Source organism: Gallus gallus, chromosome 4 (assembly GCF_016699485.2).
Source record: "Gallus gallus isolate bGalGal1 chromosome 4, bGalGal1.mat.broiler.GRCg7b, whole genome shotgun sequence".
In the NCBI taxonomy this organism is placed as follows: Eukaryota; Metazoa; Chordata; class Aves; order Galliformes; family Phasianidae; genus Gallus; species Gallus gallus.
In genome coordinates this window covers 28862217-28882814 of record NC_052535.1, presented here as the reverse complement: position 1 = coordinate 28882814, position 20598 = coordinate 28862217, and the positions used below count along the sequence as shown (strand labels likewise).

Sequence of the window (20598 nt, the reverse complement as noted above, 5' to 3'; positions counted from 1 at the left end):
CCCAGCAGGTTAAATATACAAATATAGCAATACAACATATATTTGCAACGTGAACTACACCACAAACATACAAGAGGATCATCTAACCATGAAAAGAAAGTGTTGCTGAACGCACAAGAAAAAACTGACAGAACTACAAACCTCAGTAAATCCTCCCAGATTTCTGAACTGAACGCATCAATCACTGACATCTATTATGTGGAAGAGGAAGGCTGTGTATCCACATGACAGATACTCTCTAAGTGAACTCCTGCAGCAAAGAAGGCACTCAACTTTATAAGCTGTAGTTTATTTTCTGCTCTGTTTTATGATAAACCTACTAAAAAAAAAAACATTTGAGGACGAATCTGTACTATTAACACAGTAGACTTGCTGAACGTAGCTTGACTCGGAAAATAAAATTCAACATAATACTGGTGGAACTTAAAAACCAAGCAGTAAAGCATTCTGTGTTATAGGACTAGCCAGACATTCAGTATGCACATAATTCGTTTGCACTTTATACTCAACATCCACCCATCAGCAGTGACATTATTAGCATAACCGGACAGCATAGTAAGCCAACCCTGAGCTGCACTCTTGTGAACCCATTCATTTTCAAAGTACAACAGAGATTGGTTTAAATATTCACACAATTGTTTTTCAAAACGTTTTATTGCATCATATTTGGTACCTTATGTTTGACAAAGGAAATTACATCCGTAACTGCAGGAATAAGAAGCTGGTCTGTTATTGAAAAAAAATCTTGGGCCCCTTAAAAGTTACAAAGTCTTGGGCTTGCCTGAAACAACTGAGCAAGAAATATATTCTTAGAAATGTAGGGCTTCAAGTATTACAAACCTGTGACACTGTGGAAAAGTTCCAGAGGTATCTAAACTGCAGCACTTTTTTTTATTCTGCATAACGTGAACAAGGCCTGCTGAGGTTTTAAACTATTAGTCTCTTGATCAGTCAGAACGGTAGTCAGGAGTTCTCCTCTTTGCAACTTCAAGCCATAGTATGTTCTCATTTTGGTTTCACTCTACGTGAAAAATGCATGCTATCTTTCCTAATTAGTTGGTGCCACATCACAGTGCATAATTTTATTTGGTTCTTGCATTACAGTTTTAAAAAGTTTGGCCAACCTATTCAGACGGGTTCATCTCAAAACCAGCAACGTTATTTATTCTCCCCACCCTGCCTTCTGTGTTTAATTCAGAGATATCGTTTCAACTGGTTCCTTCGGTTAAAAAACTGTGGTGCAAGAACACCAAACTGATCGTGTACAGTGAATTTCAGAGACGCAACAAGCTTATTGAACACACTATGTTTCTTAATTCTGCTTGCTATCCGTATGTCCCAGCATCCGCAACGCAACGTGTACGTTGCAGGTTTCTCTGTATATTCTGATTTCACATTGCATACTTCCTATGGACTGAATCATCCCCGTATCAAAATCAGTCAGATGCTAAAGCCCCAACAACTCTTTGTGCTCAGTGAAAGAATCCAGTGCTAAAACAGCATTTTTGCTGTCTGAGATAACAGTAATCTCACAAGACAAATTTAAAGTAATATTTCTGCCACACACCTGCTCTGAAGGCTCCGCGCCTCCAGATTTTATATAAATTAGTTTAAAAACATGGGTAGGTAGGTAAGGACAAGGGCTTTTTTTTCTTCAATTTTAGCAGCTTTTAATTTTTAAGAAACCAAACAACCTATATCCAGTAATATGTTAGATATTTTATATATATACTTTGTCAGCAGGATAAAAAAAAAAGTAAAACTATTTGAAGGCAACAGTTTTTTTTCCCCTTCCATTCTCTGTGTAAGTTAGAACAATTCAGCAGGTGCGTGACAAAAATATTATACACCAGATATGGTCCAATGTCATTTTTTTCCAATACAGTTATTCATATTTCATTGGCCAGTTCTTCAGGTTCTGCAGAACTATCTCCATTAACTGTGATCTTCATATCCTCTTCATAACCAGGGGGCATGAAAGCCAAAGCATAAGGGAAAAGCTTATGACAATTTGCTCTGTAAGTTTCAGATGCTTCTTTACAGTCTCCAAGGCTACCGTCACATAAAGCTTCTAATACCTCCATACAAGTCTAATTAAAGAGAAAAATAAAGAAATGTTACCGACTCTTCAACATTCATGTGAGCACTCACAAACAAAACGCAAATCCCAAGTACTGCTTTCAGGTTTCTACCACCACCAAGTGCCTTTTTTCTAGCTCGTGGCAGCATGATGTACCAGTGTGGCTTCATTTGAAACTGTGTGCCTTAAAGGGATTTAAACAGCAGCTGGGAATCTCAACTGAAGATAAATATACTCATCTGTCACCTATAGCTAATTTTCCTGAAACTATTGTTTCTCACTGCTTGGCAACCAGGTTTATTTGCAAGTAAACGTGTCTTGATTGAGGTCCTCCCTCCCTCCAGATCTTGATTCACTAAGCATATAAGCAATACATAATGTGAATTCAGATTTTTATATTCTAGATCCATTTTTGTTCGTGAAAATATACCATATTTTCCTAAAATTTACTTTTTATATTTAGACTATACAGGAGGTCAAATATATCCCATTTAACATCTGCAGCATGCCCTGAGGCCGTTGGTCCCTTCTGAAAATCAAACGTCTCTTCTTTGCTTAGGAGAACACGTTACAAGAAGTGCCTAAACTCCTTCAGGTTCTTATTTTTTAAGGGCACTTCCACTGGAGAAATAAGATGGTTTCTGTTGCTGCCTAGCTATTTGCTACATTACGTGTGCAAAAAGGACAGATTTTCAGCTCAGATGACAGCCCTTTCTCTCACATGACAACCTAACCTCCCTAACAGTAATCATTTCAGTTTCCTCTTACCTCCGTAGCTTGCACACAGCTTTTGTAGACAGAGAAGTAGTAGTAGTTTACAATTTATATCTGTTACCTGAAGATTTCTGTTAATGAGGGATTCATCCAGGGTCATTGCCAGCTCCACCGCTCTTTTCTGACTGGAAGGATCTAAATAGTACATCATTTTGGCAGCTACAAGAAGAAACATAAGCTTCATCACTCAAAGGAAGACTGGAAGAATTATTATAAGCAAACATAAAACAGATATAGTGTGACAAATAGGCAGTATTATCATAGACCTACAGTAGCAATTCAAAATAGAACAACTTAAAGCATTACAGCATGATACCTGAGCAGTCAGGAAGGCAGCTGTTATTAAATGCTAGACAAAGTATTGAAACAACTAGGTTGCTTCTATCCTGCAGGATAGGAGCATTTGACAGCATACTGTACGGGCAACAAAGGTAACAGATCAGATCTGCTGCAACAGACCATGGTTCCCTCTAGCAGCAGCATTCCTATTTCCTTTACATGGAAACTGGGGCTCAGAAGAGATGAGCGCATTGAGACCTTGTTACAATATGATGACAGGACACAACCAATACACAACCAAAAAGAAGCTCCGAGTCCCACAGCACAGGTATGCTTGAGACTTGGATGTTGGAGAAGGTACAAAGAATGAACTCACTGTTCATTGTGACCAAGTTTAGACTGATGGAGCCACAATAGTAATGCCAACCCCATAGGTGGCTTACATCCTGCTTTCCATGCAGTACTGTAATACCCACTATAATACTTGACTGCAGTTACTCAGCACACTTCTCTCGACAGTGCATGTGGAACAAGCAATTTTTACATGGCTCATGCAGATACTGAGAGGCCACTGCTGGATCAGCAATGAAAATACAGAAGCCAGGCAGGAAAAGGAGGAAGGCAAAATACCTGATAACCTATGCGGTAGCGAGTCATAGTTCTTTTTAAGGAAAGCTTCATTGAAGTTCTTTGGATTAGTTGCTCCAAAAAGCCGATTCATTTCTTGGTTTAACACTGTTCTAACTGCATCAGGCAGATCCTTACTTTCAGATACTAATGAAGTGGAAAAAAAGTTAAGCAGAGGTAATTCACAGTAAAATCTACTTTATGTTTTTATTTTTGTCATAATCACAATATCAGTACGATCGAAAAGGACATATATCAAAGAAAGATGCATAAAATAAGGTAAGTAACCAGGACTGGTTGGAAAAAGCTCAAAAGATGCGATTCTAAACCTTCTCCTTACACACTGACACAGGCTGGGAGCAGAGAAGTCACGTTACTCAATGTGCAGTTTCCATTTGCTTCTCTCACTCTTCCAGGGGCTCACCGCGTTGCTCACAGTTGTAAAGATACTTACTAGCACTTGTTCAAAGACTAACTAAATCCAGCCGCAGTTACAATAAATATACCTCATTTAACATATAGTCAGTTGCTTAAAAAGCTTCCTAACATTATTAAATATTTTGAATTAATTATGCTAACAGTTTGTAAACTAAGAACCAGGGACTATATGTAGGTTAGGCATCATCTGGAAGCACATTCAGATGAAGTGATACCCAACAGATACATACCACTGCTGAAGAGATGAATCATACACTCGTGAAGCCAAGGATGACTGGAATCAATAGCAAAAGCTCTCTTCACAGACTGAAGCATCAGAAGGAACTTCTCTGGAAAAGAAAGAATTGGCAAATGATCAAAAAAAACATAGCTGACAGACAATACCTTATGATGCAGGAAAACTTAACATTTGGAATTAGAATGATCAGAACAAATTAAAGGTGAGTGTTCTACAAGAACCGTTTTTTTTTCAATAGACATTTATTTAGACAGTGAATTAGATCCATTAAACTGGGAAGTAAATTTGAAGTTAAGTAGTTCATAAAGCATAATATTTAACTGATATCAACAGAATTCAAAAACTGAGCACTTCAAAAGACTCATTAGCAAGTGTGCATTGCTTCTAAACGGTGTACAGTTCTGCAGACTTGTGATGCAAACAAGTAACGAGGGCAAGTGCAAGCTGGGAGAATTAGTTCTATAGTTCTATTAGATCTTATATGAGCAACAAAGAAACCAGATAATCAGCAAGCATTCCAACTTTGCATTCTTCACAGAATGCTAATGACTACGTTGTTTGCACAATGAAATGTTATGTCTCTACAGGGTCTGATTCCTCAATGGATCGATGTGGTTCTTCAAGTCACAGGTTAGAATCTGGACAAACAAACAGTTTTATTTCACCAGTACTCTTACCTACCTTTTCGAAAATAAATCTCGAAGGCAAAGAGATGCGTCTCTATTTTGTTCTTCACTAAATTCTTCAGGGGGGTTAAAAATTTAATGGCTTCTTCCAAAGGTGCTTCAACCTACAGATTCCAGGAAGAACATATAATTAAGACAATAACTAACTCTCTAACAAGTCAAGTTGTATCAAAGGGCTACCCTCAAACCATATTGCAGGTGATACTTAGCACCTGTTACAAATTTTGCTTATTTTATTCCATGTCTAAACACAGACTGTCAACACTGATTGCTTCACGACATTTACAAATCATATTTTCCTATTAAGATACATCTTTGCCTTCTATCGTACATCAGTAGTAGCAACAATTGTGGCTGAACCTGCACTGTAATGTTCAGAAAACTACACATGAAGGTCTAAAATGTCAACAAATAACTGTTTTGTGTTCATTCATGATAGAATCTGTTCAAGTGAGCTGCAGGCAGGTTCTGGACAGCTGCCAGGTCATGGCAACATTCCCAACAAAGACATTAATGACGAGTTAGGAGTAGCTAGATACTGACAGCGGTCAGTGGGTCTTCGCTAGCACAACCCAGCAAGTGGATGGGGCTTTAACACAAATGAATTCAGTACCTGGACTCTTTACAAAGAGACTTCTTGTATTAAAAGATTGGGGATAATTAGAACAAGAAACTTCTGTCGTCCTATGTATTTAAATTCTAATAAACACCAACTGTTGTCTGTTCGTAATGCTTTTACAATGTCAAGGCAATACGCTTCATTAAACTGCACGAGGAAATGTTGAAGACAATGACAGACGCCTCACAGAGTTCTTGCTAATCACAGACTCTATCAGTTCTCATGAAAACTTAATGGTTTACACATGCTGTTGAGAGCTCACGTAAGCGAGTCACAGCTCCACACTTAAAAACTGTTCAACTTTGGAATGTGACTTGTATATGCTATGTGCTTAACGCCAAAACAACACATCATCCACCAAGGAAATCTGGTTTCAACTGTCTCAGGAAAACTGTTCACAAGTGATCAACTATGTCAGAAATGGTATTTTAGCCCTGACAACCAACTGTACTTGGAGCTCTCCAAATCATGATTCTGATACTAAGTATGGAAAATAATTTGGGAAGATTTGTCAAAGGAACACATTACACAGCTGCAACTATATCCTATAACCTCGAGGACAGCCTAGATTTTCACAAGATATCCCATGACATCCTCTGCTCCAGAGCATGCCACTGAAACCACTTCAATCTTAACAAGCGTTGCAATTAGAGTGCTTCTTCTTGCAACAGTGGGAATAGTTAGGTTTTTAAAGTCACTTGCTTCCTGGGTATAAATTTCACTTTGTAGCTTCTGCAGTATACCCCACAAAAGCCAACAATATTCCTTACACCTGCAAAGTGAAAACACTGGACACTGAATGCATCAATGCTATATTACCATGTCTAGAGTGTTTTTGCTGTCTGTTTTCCCAGTATCTTCCCCCACCTTTTTTTCCCCCCATATATTTTTCTACTCCTTCCAGGTACATTATCACAGCAATCTTCCAGGTCACCTTCCCTTTTTACCCCCCTGCAGGGGAGTACATCTTAATCCAAATTTCAAAATCCACCTCACTCTAGTTGACTGTTGTTTCTAAATAGCTTCTTTAAACTTTCCTTCCACATTCAAAACAAATGCGACTAAATGCTGTTAAAGCATGCTGTGTCTTTATGTCTCCTTCTCCACAAAGCGTCAATGCTTAATAACACCAAAATTAATATGGGCCATGAAGAGTCCAAAAGCAATCATGTTATATACAGACGTCCACCTGTTCAGCTATAACTAGGGTATAGTCAGCACATGGGTGCAATCTACACACGAAGACAATTACACCTAAAACAAGAGCCTGCAGCTTCAATTGCTACCTTTGAAAACTAGGCACAAAAGCAGTGATTTTATTAAATGTTTTTACAGTAGTCCCACCAAACAATTCCTTGAAAATAGGTTTTTTTGTTCTTTTAATGCTGCCCATGAAAAGCAGCTAGGCATAGAATAACCAGGTTATCAGAATGGCTTGCAAATTGTCTGCAAGCTCACAGCAACTCTTCCACAAATTTTGACTACTTAATGCAACATTAGTAAGCACCTTGGCCAATTTTTCAGGAATAAGTTCTTCTTTCGGGCCTCCAATTTCTTCATCATCATCATCTTTCTTCTTTTTCTGATTCCTCTGTTGCTTCTCTTTCTCAGCATTCTTCTTCTCCTCTTCCAGCTGTGCTTTCTTCTGTGCTCTTCTCTGCTTATTTCGTAGCTTCTTTAGCTCCTTATCAGACATATTTGCTGTACACATACAAAGGGCAAAAACAGACAATATCGATGCCTAACATTAACATGTGTCAACTGTCAGATGCCACTGACTTTTAGATCACATTTACTAACTAGCGATGCTGCTATTACATTTGTAAAAGTTTGCTAGAGAGATTATGTATAGTTTACACTATTATTTCATTATTGACTCATTTGTGAAATTATGGCAATAGGGATTTGAACAATTAGAGCAAGCTGACAGCAAGACCAAGTCATTACTGAATGACTTCAGTGTCAGGAATAAAAATGCACACCAAGACAAACTGATTTCTTCCTTAGGCATTACATAAGAGAGAAGTTATACTTAAGGTAATAAATAGTGTAACAAAAATAAGGTGAAATAGTCATACTTTGATGTAGATAGCTCCAGCTATGCTTTTAATGTCCTACAAATACCTTACATTTGTCTCATACTCAGAGCCTGCCCTCCCTCCAATTAAATCACAAAGTATTCATTCAAAATGCATCAGAAAGCATCTACAAGAAATTCTGTTATGCTTCTACTCATCTTAATATGCACCCAAATCCACATAAATGAACAGAAAATGGGAAATCTTCCAACTTGACAAGTTCTTCACTAAGTATTCAAAAGCCTTATTCATACTATTAGAAGCATCCCAAGCCACAACCACTTGAGTTGCTCTCTCCAATGAGAGAAAGGGCAAAAAAAGAAGATAAAGACTTAAACTTCTTTTAAATTAACAGCAAGAGATGACTAAATTTAACTTGCTAGTAATTTCTTTGCATGCCTATTTTTATTTATATCTTTTTCTTCAATCTGTTGCAGATGAACAACCATGAGAATTCAATGTTTTGTCAGCTGTTTCACAACAGAAATGCTTTTCTTTAAGAGTTACAACTGTTACTACAAAAAACAAAGTTTTTTAGTAACTTATATTATTTTAGCTTTCAGTAGAATATTTACTTTTACTTCCAGGACAACTTACCATTTGAGTTAAACCCTTCTATTTGGTTACGATAAGAAACTTACAGTGGCCAACTGTAAGAATGTTGGACCTTCTTAAAATATTCACTAACTAGTGAAACTGCGTATTTAATAAATCTTGAGGGTTGAATACCTGTATCAGCCTCGTGTTCTTTATTTTCATCTGTTAAGGGATTATCATGAAGCTTCAAATATATCTCTATGGCAATCCGCGCTGCTTTGAAGTAGAATGGATGTTGCCGAAGTACATCTTCTAGTTTTAACAAGTCCACATAAGACCTAAGAGTAATCTTCCTCATGCAGTAAGTGTGGAAGTCAAACTGGTCATCTGTGATTTCTACAAAATGCTAACACAACATAACATCATTTAGCAAGCATTAATCAGATACTAAACTTGACTTGACCCACTTCCCTCCCCTCCAAAAGGAATAATTTAGTAGAAGGCTACTGTTGATGCTAACTTTTTAAAGCATAAGTTAATAAAGCAAACAAAAAATGTAACAATAAAAAAAACCAAACACCAAAACAGAAGACATCCTAGGTCAAAACCAAACCATCCAACCCACATCATCTCAACAGTAACTACCCTCTGACAATGTGCAGCTTAAGAGAAGATCCTGCCTTCATTGTTAATAAATGACACTCCAATTTTTCCTCTGTGAACTCATTTAATTTTTTCACTTTATACTTCTGACTTCCATCAAGTATTGTGGCAATGAATTCCACATCACGTGGCACGAGAAACTGCTTTCTTTTGTTCTGCTTCCTTGTTGTCACCCAATGCTTTTGTTTGAGTGAAAAGTCATTCCCCTCTTCAGCTTCTCAGTGTATTTATGATCTCGTACAGTTGCTGCTTGTCAAACTGGGGATGAAATACTAACTGTGACTGCTTGTCAAACTGAGGATGAAATACTAAGCTAACTGCGCTCTTCTCGTGTAGAATCTATTCCATAGCTTATGTTCTATTGGCTCATTTTTAAGAAGAGCAATGTATGATAATCAAATGTAAACAGTACTATGGATTTACATAATGGAAGGAAAAGTGCTTCCCAACACTGTTAGTCCCTTCAGCAGTCCTCTACACCACCACAGTTTTTGGAACACTGTTCTGAAACAGTGTTACACAATTTGTTTCCCAAGCAGCAATAACTCACACCAGACCTACTACCAATTACAGATAGGCAAAGTGTTCTTCTAGTCCGTCCTTCCCTAACTAGACACGTTTCTTTAAAAGGTTTGTGTGAACAGAACGTGGTCCTGGCCACTGTTTGGGAATCCTATTTTTGCTACTTCATTTGAATTGCTACAAATAAGTTCTGCCAGCAGAGAAGCATCAGCGTTAAAGTCTGAAGTGTCTCCATTTGCAAAGAGTAGCCTCCTGCTACTCCTCCTCATCTAGTACTTTACACTCTCAGCTGTCTTGTCATGTTAATAGACTTATATGCTTGAAAAACAAATAAAACATTATATGGTTATGGGTTGTTTTGCTGTTGTTTTGTTTTGGGAATTTGCTCATCCCAAACTTTTTTTTGTTTGCTTATGTGGATCTGCATTTGATATGTGAGGTTTTATCCCTCTGATTTTGGATACAATTTCTACTTAAAGGAGTTTCTATATTTCTAATAGTTTCCCTTTTAATCTCTAGCTTAGTCTTAGTATTTTTAAAGAAGATCATAGATTAAAATCAATAAGCCTGTTTCTGACACTTTTCTGTTCTTTCCCGTATCTTTACAATCCTTCATATACTCCAATACACTGTTTACAATCTGATTTTCAGGTGAAAATATCCTTTTTATCATCTCCCCAGTATCTAACAAGAAACAAAAATCACTCCAAGAGCTACACGAAGTATACACTTACTGCTCAAAAAGGAAACATATTAGCAACATAAATTTCAGCTAGTATTTCGCAACCCAGCCAGTTTGACTAGATACATACTCTCTCAATTTCATGGCATTTCTTAAGTGCTTCTCCAAATTTATTCATTGCTTTGTAAGCCTGAGCACATTCCGTCTGAAACCACATGCACTGCATTTCATTCAAGTTCTCTACTGCCGAGGTTCCTTCCTACAAGCAAAAACAGCGTTGTTAAAAAATACATCTCAATTAGTTAATCAGTTAAAAGCACAAGTTAAAAAGCCAAAGTAATGCTAAATTTCAAAACAGAGGTCCTCAAAATATTGAAGTTGCCGTGGTACAAATTATTCCTTAATATACATTAATATACTCCTTTTGTGCACTTGCACTCCAATATAAGCTTTGCTGCACCACTTTCATTTGTGTGCTCCCACATTTTCACAGCATTATCTGTTTCCTTCAACCACAACACTGCTTCAAGCAATCGGCAAGATGGATTTGCTTTGTCCAGTAATCAGGTCTCCAAAGTGAAGAATACTGTTCCTCTATGTTTCCATTTTCAGAAGTCTCAAACATGCAGTGAATAGCCCCATAGTGACCACTTAACTGTGACAGTTCCTCACCTTAAGGATAGGAATGGCATTCATTCAAGTGCTTTTAATATTGTATGCAAGTATATCACATCAGTAAAGCAAAGCAATACCAGTAGCCTTGATAATTTCTGATTCAGAAAGGCTCACAATTGTCTTTCTTATCTGATATTTGTATATACTTGCATAGATCTGTAGAACTGATGTGCCTTTCATCCAGTGTTTGCCTGCACACCCATCATTTCAAAAGAAGTCCTTTTTCCCCTCTTAACTGCCCTGATCAATCTACCTTACTGTAGGCTTTCCTTAGTCTTCAACAAAGAGAAGAATGGGACAAGACATAAATGATAGTGCCAGTACTAAACAAACCTATAGTTTGAAATAGACATGAAGCTATTTTGATTTTCATTTTCATAAAATATCAATAGCACGATAAACAAATGTTTAAAATAAGTAAAATAAGTAAAAAGTAACTAACCTATGAGACATCAAACCTATTAGAAGAGTTTACTGCAGGGACAAAAGCTGATGCAGGAAATTAAGTAATCCGTACAGTGCAAACTTTTCCTGACAACTGACAGAGTAAGCAGATGCAAACAAAAAGATACCACGTGCAGCTTCCCTTTATGCCTGTTAAACATGGCTTTGGGGAAGAATGTTGGTCTGAAAAAAGATGACATTTTAGGAAGCCTCTCATCCCATAGCCACACAATTTCTTTACACGAATTTCTTATTTATAGGGATGTTTGACTATTCTTAATGTATTACATGAGAACCTTGATGTAAACTACTTCTTAATTTCTCTCAGTGATCCTACAGAATCGGTACTGAACCCAAAGAATTTTCATCCTGTAAGGGCATCTGTATTTTCCTTGCTTGGCAAAGAAAAAAGATGAAATGCTTTAACACTGTGTTTTCCCTTAATTCTAAAGAATCATGCTTTGTAATTCAAACCATGACACTGGCTACAATAATCAGTAAAGCAAGAAACCACAGTTCATCTGAAACAGAACCTAAGGATCGTAGTAACGTTAAGTGGAAAGTTAACACAAGACTCCATAAGGGATTAGGCCTATGTTATTCAAAAGAGTTACAGTTAAACGCAACCAACCCTCGTAAATTTAGAACACATTTCTTCTGCTTCTTTAATAAAGTTTGCTTTCAACATGTATTTTGCACATTTGGAGTTGATAAATCTGTCTGCTGTGTCCAAAGCCTGAGCCTCATCCATCCACCTTGCAGCTTCTTTAATATTTCCAGCATGCTTAAAGAAAAAAAAAAAAGCAAATTAGACTCAGTAAGTATACAACACGTATATTTTCTCCACTCACTGCATTAATATAACTAGCTTATTTTTTCAATGCTTCCTTATAAACAGCTTTCCTCAGGAAAGCAACAGATCTTTAAAGGAACATAAAGCAAAGTAACTACTTTCCATCATTTTGGAGTTACAAAGGTCTTTCAGCACAGGAAGTTCACTTAAAATCACTTTGGTTAATCCCATTTTCATAGAATACCGCACTGTAGCTGAGGAATTATGTTTAAACAGTTAAGGAAATAAGGGTGTGTACGCGTGGAGAACATTTAAAATATCAACAAATTTTGCAGTATGATTTTTTAATTCAAAACCCAATTGTATGTCGACAACGTACATTTGCAGTACCCTTGTCCTTTACTGAATTTAAAAAAATCTGATTCATACAGAATGAAAAACCCAACCAGTCCATCAATAACCTACTTGAAGAACTCACTAAAACTCAAACGTTTTCCACGGATTCTTTGTGTCTTGCTTAAGACAAACTTAGCATTTTGATGTTGCCTTAATAACAATGAAGTGTAAACACATGTGAAAATTTTCATCATGCCAAAAGAATAACCACAGATCACCAAGTGTGAGCCAAGCTTACCTTATAGATTTTTGCTTTCACAAGGAAGAGCTCTATCAAAGTGGGAGTACTTTCTATAGCAGCATTTATGTATTCTAAAGCCAGCGATGGCTGTCCAATTTTATCATAATGTTGAGCCAAATAATACTGGACCCAAAGTAAAGTGGTTGGAGGTTCTTCTTTACCGTCATCTACAGTAAGAAAAAAAAAATGAGTTTTTTTGCTTCAATTTATTCAAATAACATGGTAGAAGAAAAATTCTACACATACAGATGCTGAAGTTAATTCTGCCTCTCTATCAGGCTGTCAGACCAGACCTGGGAGTGTTTCCATACTCCAGCAAGGTTCAATACCTTTAAGTCTGTTTAGACAACACTTGAGCACAGCTTCCATTCTCACACTGTGATTTGCAGTGAAAGGAAGTCTGAACTGGTGGGTCAGAAGAGTTGCATTTGGATCCAACCAGCCCCTTAATCAGGACAGCCAGATGAGTAGCACTGAGGTGCACAACAAAAGTTCTCACTGAATACTGCTTCTAGGTGAAGGATAAAGCAAGAAATCCTGCTGAACACAAGTGCTGCACAGCAACGACATAAAGCATTTCAGCACTTGTAGCATTTGTATGTTTTCAGCTCACAAAGTTGAATATTTTCAAATAAAACTGTCTGTTGACAACTTTAAAAAGGCTTTTCTATCTCTACATTTGACAAATTAATTGTCACCATTCATTTAAGTGCATCCCACGAAAACAGCGCTATTCAAAAGGCAGTTTTGAAAGCTAGAGAGTTCTGCTTGAAGTTTATAGCACTGCTGGAAAAGTCTTTTCTGCTTTACTTTGGTTCTGGAGCATAGCACCTTGCATGGGGATGGAAAAAAAGCACAGGGATTCTGGTCCTGTCACAAGATATGATATAACTTAACAAGCAATTGCACACACTCATTCACTTTAGAAGAATACTGTTTATTTGAATGAAATTTAGTATCAAAGCAAATATTTAATTGAAATTAGAGTAAGTTATTTCCTCAAATGGAGCAGCATGCGTGTCTGAAACGCTTGGACAAATATAAAAAGCTACTGAGTAGTCTCCAATACTGTAACCTGAGCATTAAATCCAATGGAAAAAACTTAACCAACTTCTAAAGGAAGCATTACGTTATTTCTGCAAAGAGGGAACAACTGGCTATAACTTCAGTAAATACATCCTCAATGTTCTTAATTTGTGCTGTCATTCATGCTGTCTTAACTATTATACCATTGCAACCTACTTACTAAACTTTCAAGACCATCTTTTGTTGATATTTTATGCAGAAAATCTTTCCTAGCTGTTTTCTTTTCAACACGATTACGACAGTGACCAAAGAAACATAAAGCTATCAGAGAGGACACTGGGAATGTTGGATTCTGTGAATGTAGAACCATGCCTCGTGACAAAACTATATTCATAACCTGGAAGAGAATTTCAGCACTTAAAGAACAAGTACACAAAGAAACAAAAGAGCAACACAGAATAGACACCACTTCACCACAAACTCCAAACAGGAGAAAACCTTGCAGATTGTGCTACCAAATTAGCATTGATTCCTTTCTGACATTGCTATTACTAAATATAACATTAGCTTTCAAATTTCAGTTTCCTGGAGAACAAACAATTCAAGTCTTGAAAATAAAATACTTAAACTCAAAACTGCAAGAGAAACGGTAGCTGGATATGTGAGTACAGACTTAAAATAAGACAACTGAAATCCATTTTAAGGGTGGTTGTGGTTCGGTTTTGTTTGGGTTAAGAAGGAAAAACAACCTCAGTTTTCTCACACTTCACTGATTCTCTGCCTCTGAATGGTCGCAATGATTCTACCAGGCACAACTTATTTCAAGTATGACGGTTTAACACTCACCATTTGGGTTAAATAACCGGCAACTTCTTAGGGAGGTTTCATAACCTACCACCAGCTCTTCAATGATCGCCACCTACATATGCAAGACAAGACCAAAAAATAAATAAATCTGTGGGCAAGTCTCTATTTCATTTCAGTTTGAGCTACCTGCTGGTCCCCAGACTAGTTATTTCTTGGGCAGGGAATTCTGCAATAGCCTAAAATGTCACACATGGGAATGTACCCAGTCTCAGTTAAAAACAACAACAACAACAAAGCCATCCCCAATTAAAACATACAAAATTTTTAATAATTATGCCTTAGTTTTCCACATTTTCCAAATGGGCACAAGGCTACATATGCTTGTACTTTATTTTTCTAGATATACTAGGCCATAATATACAACAATGCAGACAAGGCTGAAGAAAAAAAAGTTTCTTTTATCTCTTTCGTGCAGAACAGCTATTAAGAGACATCATGTAAAAAGTGGGAAAAAAAGAATCCTACCTTTTCCTTGTCTTTATATAATGATCGTAAGGTGTTGAAGACCGGCGGGCAACCTTTGCTGAAATTCATCCTTAGGAACTTGTCCAGACATTCCTTAAACTTTTCACCTTGAGAGGAAAAAGACCTGTTGATTTTGTTTTACCACACATTACTTCCCAATTGTGTACAAGTGCTGTTAGAATGTTAGCATCTAAGAAGGAAGCACTAGTGTAGATTATTAGCTGCTCAACAAAAACGTATTTACCTGACAAAAAATTTAATGGTAATCTTCTTGGAACTAGTCCCTTTGGGTATTTAGTCCAGGCCTCTTCATAAATCTTTAGCCTCTCCATCATATTAGCTGAAACAGAATAGAAAAGTTTACTACTTTTTTGTCAGGATGGGAAAGGGCAGAAGGAAGAGAAGAGAAGCAATTATGTCTGGTTAAAAACAATCAGAATATATAGCAACGAATGAGTATATACTTCCTTATGAACATTAATTTTCATCTATAGTACTACGTGATTTCAAGTATTAAGTACCTCTAAATCCCCTATCCTACAGTGTTTATAATTCTGTATCCCTCATCTTAAAGAAGGATTCTTGTTTTACTGTTGTTATCATGCCTTTTTCCAAAACCTGTATTACCTACAACACAAGATTTGATAATGGTAAAAGGAAAATATGAATCAGAACTGTACTATAAGTAATTCTTCCCTTTCAACAATGGACACTGAGATGACTGCCGTTTGATGATGTTGTTGCTGTTACAACTTCCTTACTGCAATACATCAAAACATTACCTGGTTTAAGTGCCTTTTCTAGGCCCTTATAGTAGGCCCAGTTTTCAGGATTTCTTTCTTGCAATCCTTTGTAGACATCAACAGCTTCTTCAAGTCTGCCAAGTTGAAGCAGGAGTTCTCCTGTGTGAAACAAGAAACTTTAATTATGGTAACAGTAGATTGAAGCAGTATAATATCAATAACTCTACAGTAAAAAGATAGATAATCCTCAACTCCACATAGATTCTAACCTCTAAGGAAAAAAAGATAATAGTTGTATCCCAAATCAGCTGACAGAAACTTTTACTTTGAAAATACATGCACTTAGCATAAGATTCTGTGATTCAACCACCATTAACTCTTGAAACTTACCTGAAAATTTAACCTTAAAAGCAAGATGCACATGTTTCTTCTCACTGGTTATTTTAAGCACAGCTTTTAGTACAGAAAGGAATGAGAAGTAGTACATAGTATTTCACATGTACCGAGCTACAGATAAAAGAATGGCTCTTCAGACTGGTACCTATAAAACTTCAGTGTTTTAAATCAAGACACTGATCTGAGTAATAAATTCTCAAGATTATGCAAGCAAGTTTTCTTTCAGTGATCATTCAACACACGATACAGACATTAAAAGAAAGGTCTAGATCTTGATATATATAGCATCCTCCCCAATACTGGGGTTGGAACATAATTTCCTATCTCTCAATGAAAATCTGTGTTTTACAATGCTTTGCTATTTGCAAATGGGAGGCACTAGAATATTATACACAAGGGGTGAAACAGCGTCATTGTACACTAAGGTCCTTGTCCTGTTTCAAGAGAAAATCAAAGAAGTCAAATTCCAGTGTGGGCTATGAACTAACAGTAACTTGGTAAGTTGGAATTTTTACTTAACCAGTGAGAGGAGGACTACACAGCATCAAGCAGAAGAGAAATAAGGCATATTCCAAGTGTACTTGTCACTAGAGCTGAAAGAATCCAACTTCTGCATTTCACTATGGGAATTTCAGAATGATAATATACAGTATTATATTGTTTGTTACGTGCTAGAAGATTACATTGGATTGCTCATCTGGAGAGTATTTCCACACACTGAAAGAGTGACTGAGGAAAATCAAAAGCCTTCTACTTGGCCTAAGATTATTCTGTCCTTTCAGCATGTGGCCCGTCTGTCAGGACCAGCATTAAATCCCAGAGCAGCATAGATCTGGCTATGCTACGCAAACAGAATTTCAGCTCATCAATTCATCAGCTCCAGAGTTTCAGAACAGCATGTCTGCACTCTGCTGATGATTTATCTACTTAGGAGAGACACACAACAGGCACAGCAAAGCTACAAGACAGGTTGTCTTTTACCACAGCAGAGTTTTAAAAATTAATATAAAAATCAAACTTATAATTTGTTTTTGAATTTAAATTCCAAAAGATAGAAAAAGCTGACAGCACAGGCATTCCATTGTGTAACCATGCATTCAAATTCATCTTTGAATAGTAATTACCTTTAGTTTCTTCAACAGCCAGTTTATCACAGATTTGTTTTTCATAGGTACAAAGATGCTCCAACGCTTCTTTATGTAGTCCTGCCTCACGGAGGACTTGATTTTGATACAGCAGCAGCTCACTGTACTCGTAGTCCACTTTATCAGGTGATGTCTATAGAGGAAAGACGCATGAGAAAGCTCAGCTTTCTAGAACTCATTTGGGATTTAACTCATTTGACTAAAATAACAGCATAAAGTTTTTGTATCATGAAGGGAAGCAGTGTTTCCTTTCTGGCTTAAGAAGCAATTCACATAGGAATTCCACAACTTCCTCTTACCTGCTGAGTCTTCCTAAATTCCTCTAAAATTTTTGCTGCCATTTCATAGTCTTCCAACAGATGGTAAGCAATAGCATAGCCAATCCATGACGCTCGTTGTGCAGGTCGGAGCTGAAGCAACTGATATCTTGTTTCCTGCAAAAGAGTAGCTATTCATTTTCTTGACTTTATTCTGAGGCTTTGCAGAATTTCCTAAGCAATACTGTTTCCAGTGTTGTGATACTTAAGGAATGGCACTAAAATTTACATTTTTCCATATGGAAAAGTTTTTTTTTTTGAACCAAAGGAAACAAACTTCAACACATTACAATTGTCTCGTCCAAATTAAACAAATAATACAAATAATAATTCAATAATAATTCAAATAATGCAATGAAAAGACTGAGGATTATCTATGGCTGGATTACGCAGCAGTGGAGGAAAGTTTAGCAAACAATCCTGCAGTGAGATTAAAAAAGAATAATTTGAGATTAAAAAAGAATAATCTGAACACATTAGAGAAACTGCTCAATAATCTAATTTATTTTCACCAAATACTGAGTAAATACTTCTAACGCAGGATTTCATAATGTAAATGTGTTTGGTTTTTTTTAAGTGTCACGAAATAATTTGCAGCCTTTATAGCAATTCCCTAGAAGCTGATAATACATGTAGTATGTATGCATACTTACCCTGTAACCTTCAAGATCCCTCATTTGAATCTGTAGCAGAGAAAGATCTCTCAAGATTTGAAGATTGTCTTTGTCCCATTTCAGTGCATTTCTATAGCATTTGATAGCTTCATCATACTTCTTGTCTGACCTCTGAAGAAGACCATAGACATGCCAACCTGAAAAATTCTGTTAAGGATTCTACTGAACTTGAGCAGGTAGAAAACAGATCTAACATGGCAGTGATTGGTAAAAAGCAGTTGGTAAAAAGCTCCAAAGCCATTTTATAAACAGTGCCATTACAATCATTATGTTATTTTCTTCTGCTGTAGAAGACGACTAGACTCAAAACATAAAATGGTTGGCCAGTTACATGGATAGAGTGCCTGTAGTATGTTGTAAACTCTACTTTTCATGTACCAGGGCAAGAAATTGCAGTAGGATCTCTGAGAAAGATCATCAAGCATATTTAAATCCACTTCTGAGTAAGGGCTTGATTAGATGTAGCAATGTGCTTCCTGCATTCCAAGTGTACAACAAGTTCTTATCAATGTAATAGCAACTACTAATATTTCTGAAGCAAATCACATGCTTAAAGGCCCAGTTCAGACCCTGACAAATTTAGAGTCACGGTCTAACAATAAAAACAAGTATATACAACACAAGCTAGAATAACTTAACTCCGCCTGCAAGGATAGCTGCAAAGTAACAGCCTATTGGATAGTTTAAACTAAGCATTCTTAGATATTGGACACCCTTTCAAATTCTGAAATTCCACTTGGAAGCATCACTCTACTGGCTCTGGTTACAATTCCACAGATCGAGGAGTTGAAGAAAAGACATTCCCATTCGTAAGCAAAAGCTCTCTTTCCAAAAGGATACAGACATGACTCTTCAAGTCATTCCTTAGGCCTCTGCGCACCAGCTCATAAGCTTCCTCTTTCTTCCCTAGACAGTTTAATGTTAGTCCTTTCATCGCCAAGGTTTCTAAAAATACAAAGATCAAAGAAGAATCAGTAATTCAGTTCTCTAAGATTTTCAACTGAATATAACACCTCTACAGCATAAATATAATTTCAGAGTCAATTATCAGCACAAAGATACTGCATTTTTTCCACAGCGAAAATTAAACTAGCAGATTATTAAGAGTAACATAAACAACAATAAGTGACATTCAGTAGTTCCATCCAATGCAAAGAAGCTTTCTATTTTCAAGACATTAAATACTTTCTGCTCTACAAACCACCTTGGGAAGATATTAATTTAAACCACTCAACCACCTATTCACAACACTGGGAGACTTCTACATACCCATCCATGCCATCCTAGTTCACAAAGAAAATTTTTGGATAGAAGAAGGACAGACTCAACTCAGCAGTAAAAATATAGTAAGGGACAAACAATTTTTCCTTCTCTTTCAAAGTGACTATTTCTTCAGAAGTAATGCGACAACAGAGCTGAGAGATACATACTGTTCATAAAATGGCCTAGGTTGAAAAGGACCTCAAATATCATCTAGTTTCAACCCCCTTCCCATGGGCAGGGTTGCCAACCACCAGACCAGGCTGCCCAGAGCTACATCCAGCCTGGCCTTGAATGCCTCCAAGAATGGGGCATCCACAACCTCCTTGGGCAGCCTGTTCCAGTGCTTCACCACCCTCTGAGTGAAAAACTTCCTCCTAATATCCAACCCAAACCTCCCTTGCCTCAGCTTAAAACCATTCCCCCTTGTCCTATCACTGTCCACGCTGTTGCCCCTCCTGTTTATATGCTCCCTTCAAGTACTGGAAGGCCACAATGAGGTCTCCCCAGAGCCTTCTCTTCTCCAAGCTCAACAAGCCCAGTTCCCTCAACCTTTCTTCATAGGAAAGGTGCTCCAGCACTCTGATCATCTTAGTGGCCCTCCTCTGGACCCATTCCAAGAGCTTCATGCCATTCCTGTACTGGGGGCCCCAGGCCTGGATGCAGTACTGCAGATGAGGCCTCACAAGAGCCGAGCAGAGGGGGACAATCACCTCCCTCTCCCTGCTGACCACTCCTCTTTTAATGCAGCCCAGGATATAGCTGGCCCTCTGGGCTGCAAGCGCACACTGCTGTGTGCCTTTCAGCACTATTCAGTCCCTTCCTATTGCCTTGCACTTACTTCTTCCTACACATCAGTGAATGGTAATTTCTCCTGATAAGTGAATTCAACATTACATACTTGTATCAAGAAGCTTGCATCATGTTAATGAC

General features: G+C 37.3%; 1 protein-coding gene across 1 annotated transcript in view; it reads right to left on the bottom strand.

Moving 5' to 3' along the window:
• Positions 1-635: 635 nt before the first annotated feature.
• NAA15 (N(alpha)-acetyltransferase 15, NatA auxiliary subunit) overlaps positions 636-20598 on the bottom strand; it is a 33555-nt gene continuing 13592 nt past the window's right edge. The window contains exons 3-20 of the mRNA XM_015276694.4: positions 19246-19350; positions 18385-18542; positions 17714-17848; positions 17394-17547; positions 15913-16032; positions 15375-15470; positions 15131-15237; positions 14645-14717; positions 12770-12939; positions 11974-12126; positions 10354-10482; positions 8549-8762; positions 7249-7442; positions 5118-5226; positions 4429-4527; positions 3764-3907; positions 2916-3013; positions 636-2090 (exon numbers count right to left, since the gene is read on the bottom strand). Coding sequence (XP_015132180.1) covers positions 1890-2090; positions 2916-3013; positions 3764-3907; positions 4429-4527; positions 5118-5226; positions 7249-7442; positions 8549-8762; positions 10354-10482; positions 11974-12126; positions 12770-12939; positions 14645-14717; positions 15131-15237; positions 15375-15470; positions 15913-16032; positions 17394-17547; positions 17714-17848; positions 18385-18542; positions 19246-19350 — 2459 coding nt within the window. The 3' untranslated portion in view covers positions 636-1889. The remainder of the gene's footprint in view (positions 2091-2915; positions 3014-3763; positions 3908-4428; positions 4528-5117; positions 5227-7248; positions 7443-8548; positions 8763-10353; positions 10483-11973; positions 12127-12769; positions 12940-14644; positions 14718-15130; positions 15238-15374; positions 15471-15912; positions 16033-17393; positions 17548-17713; positions 17849-18384; positions 18543-19245; positions 19351-20598) is intronic.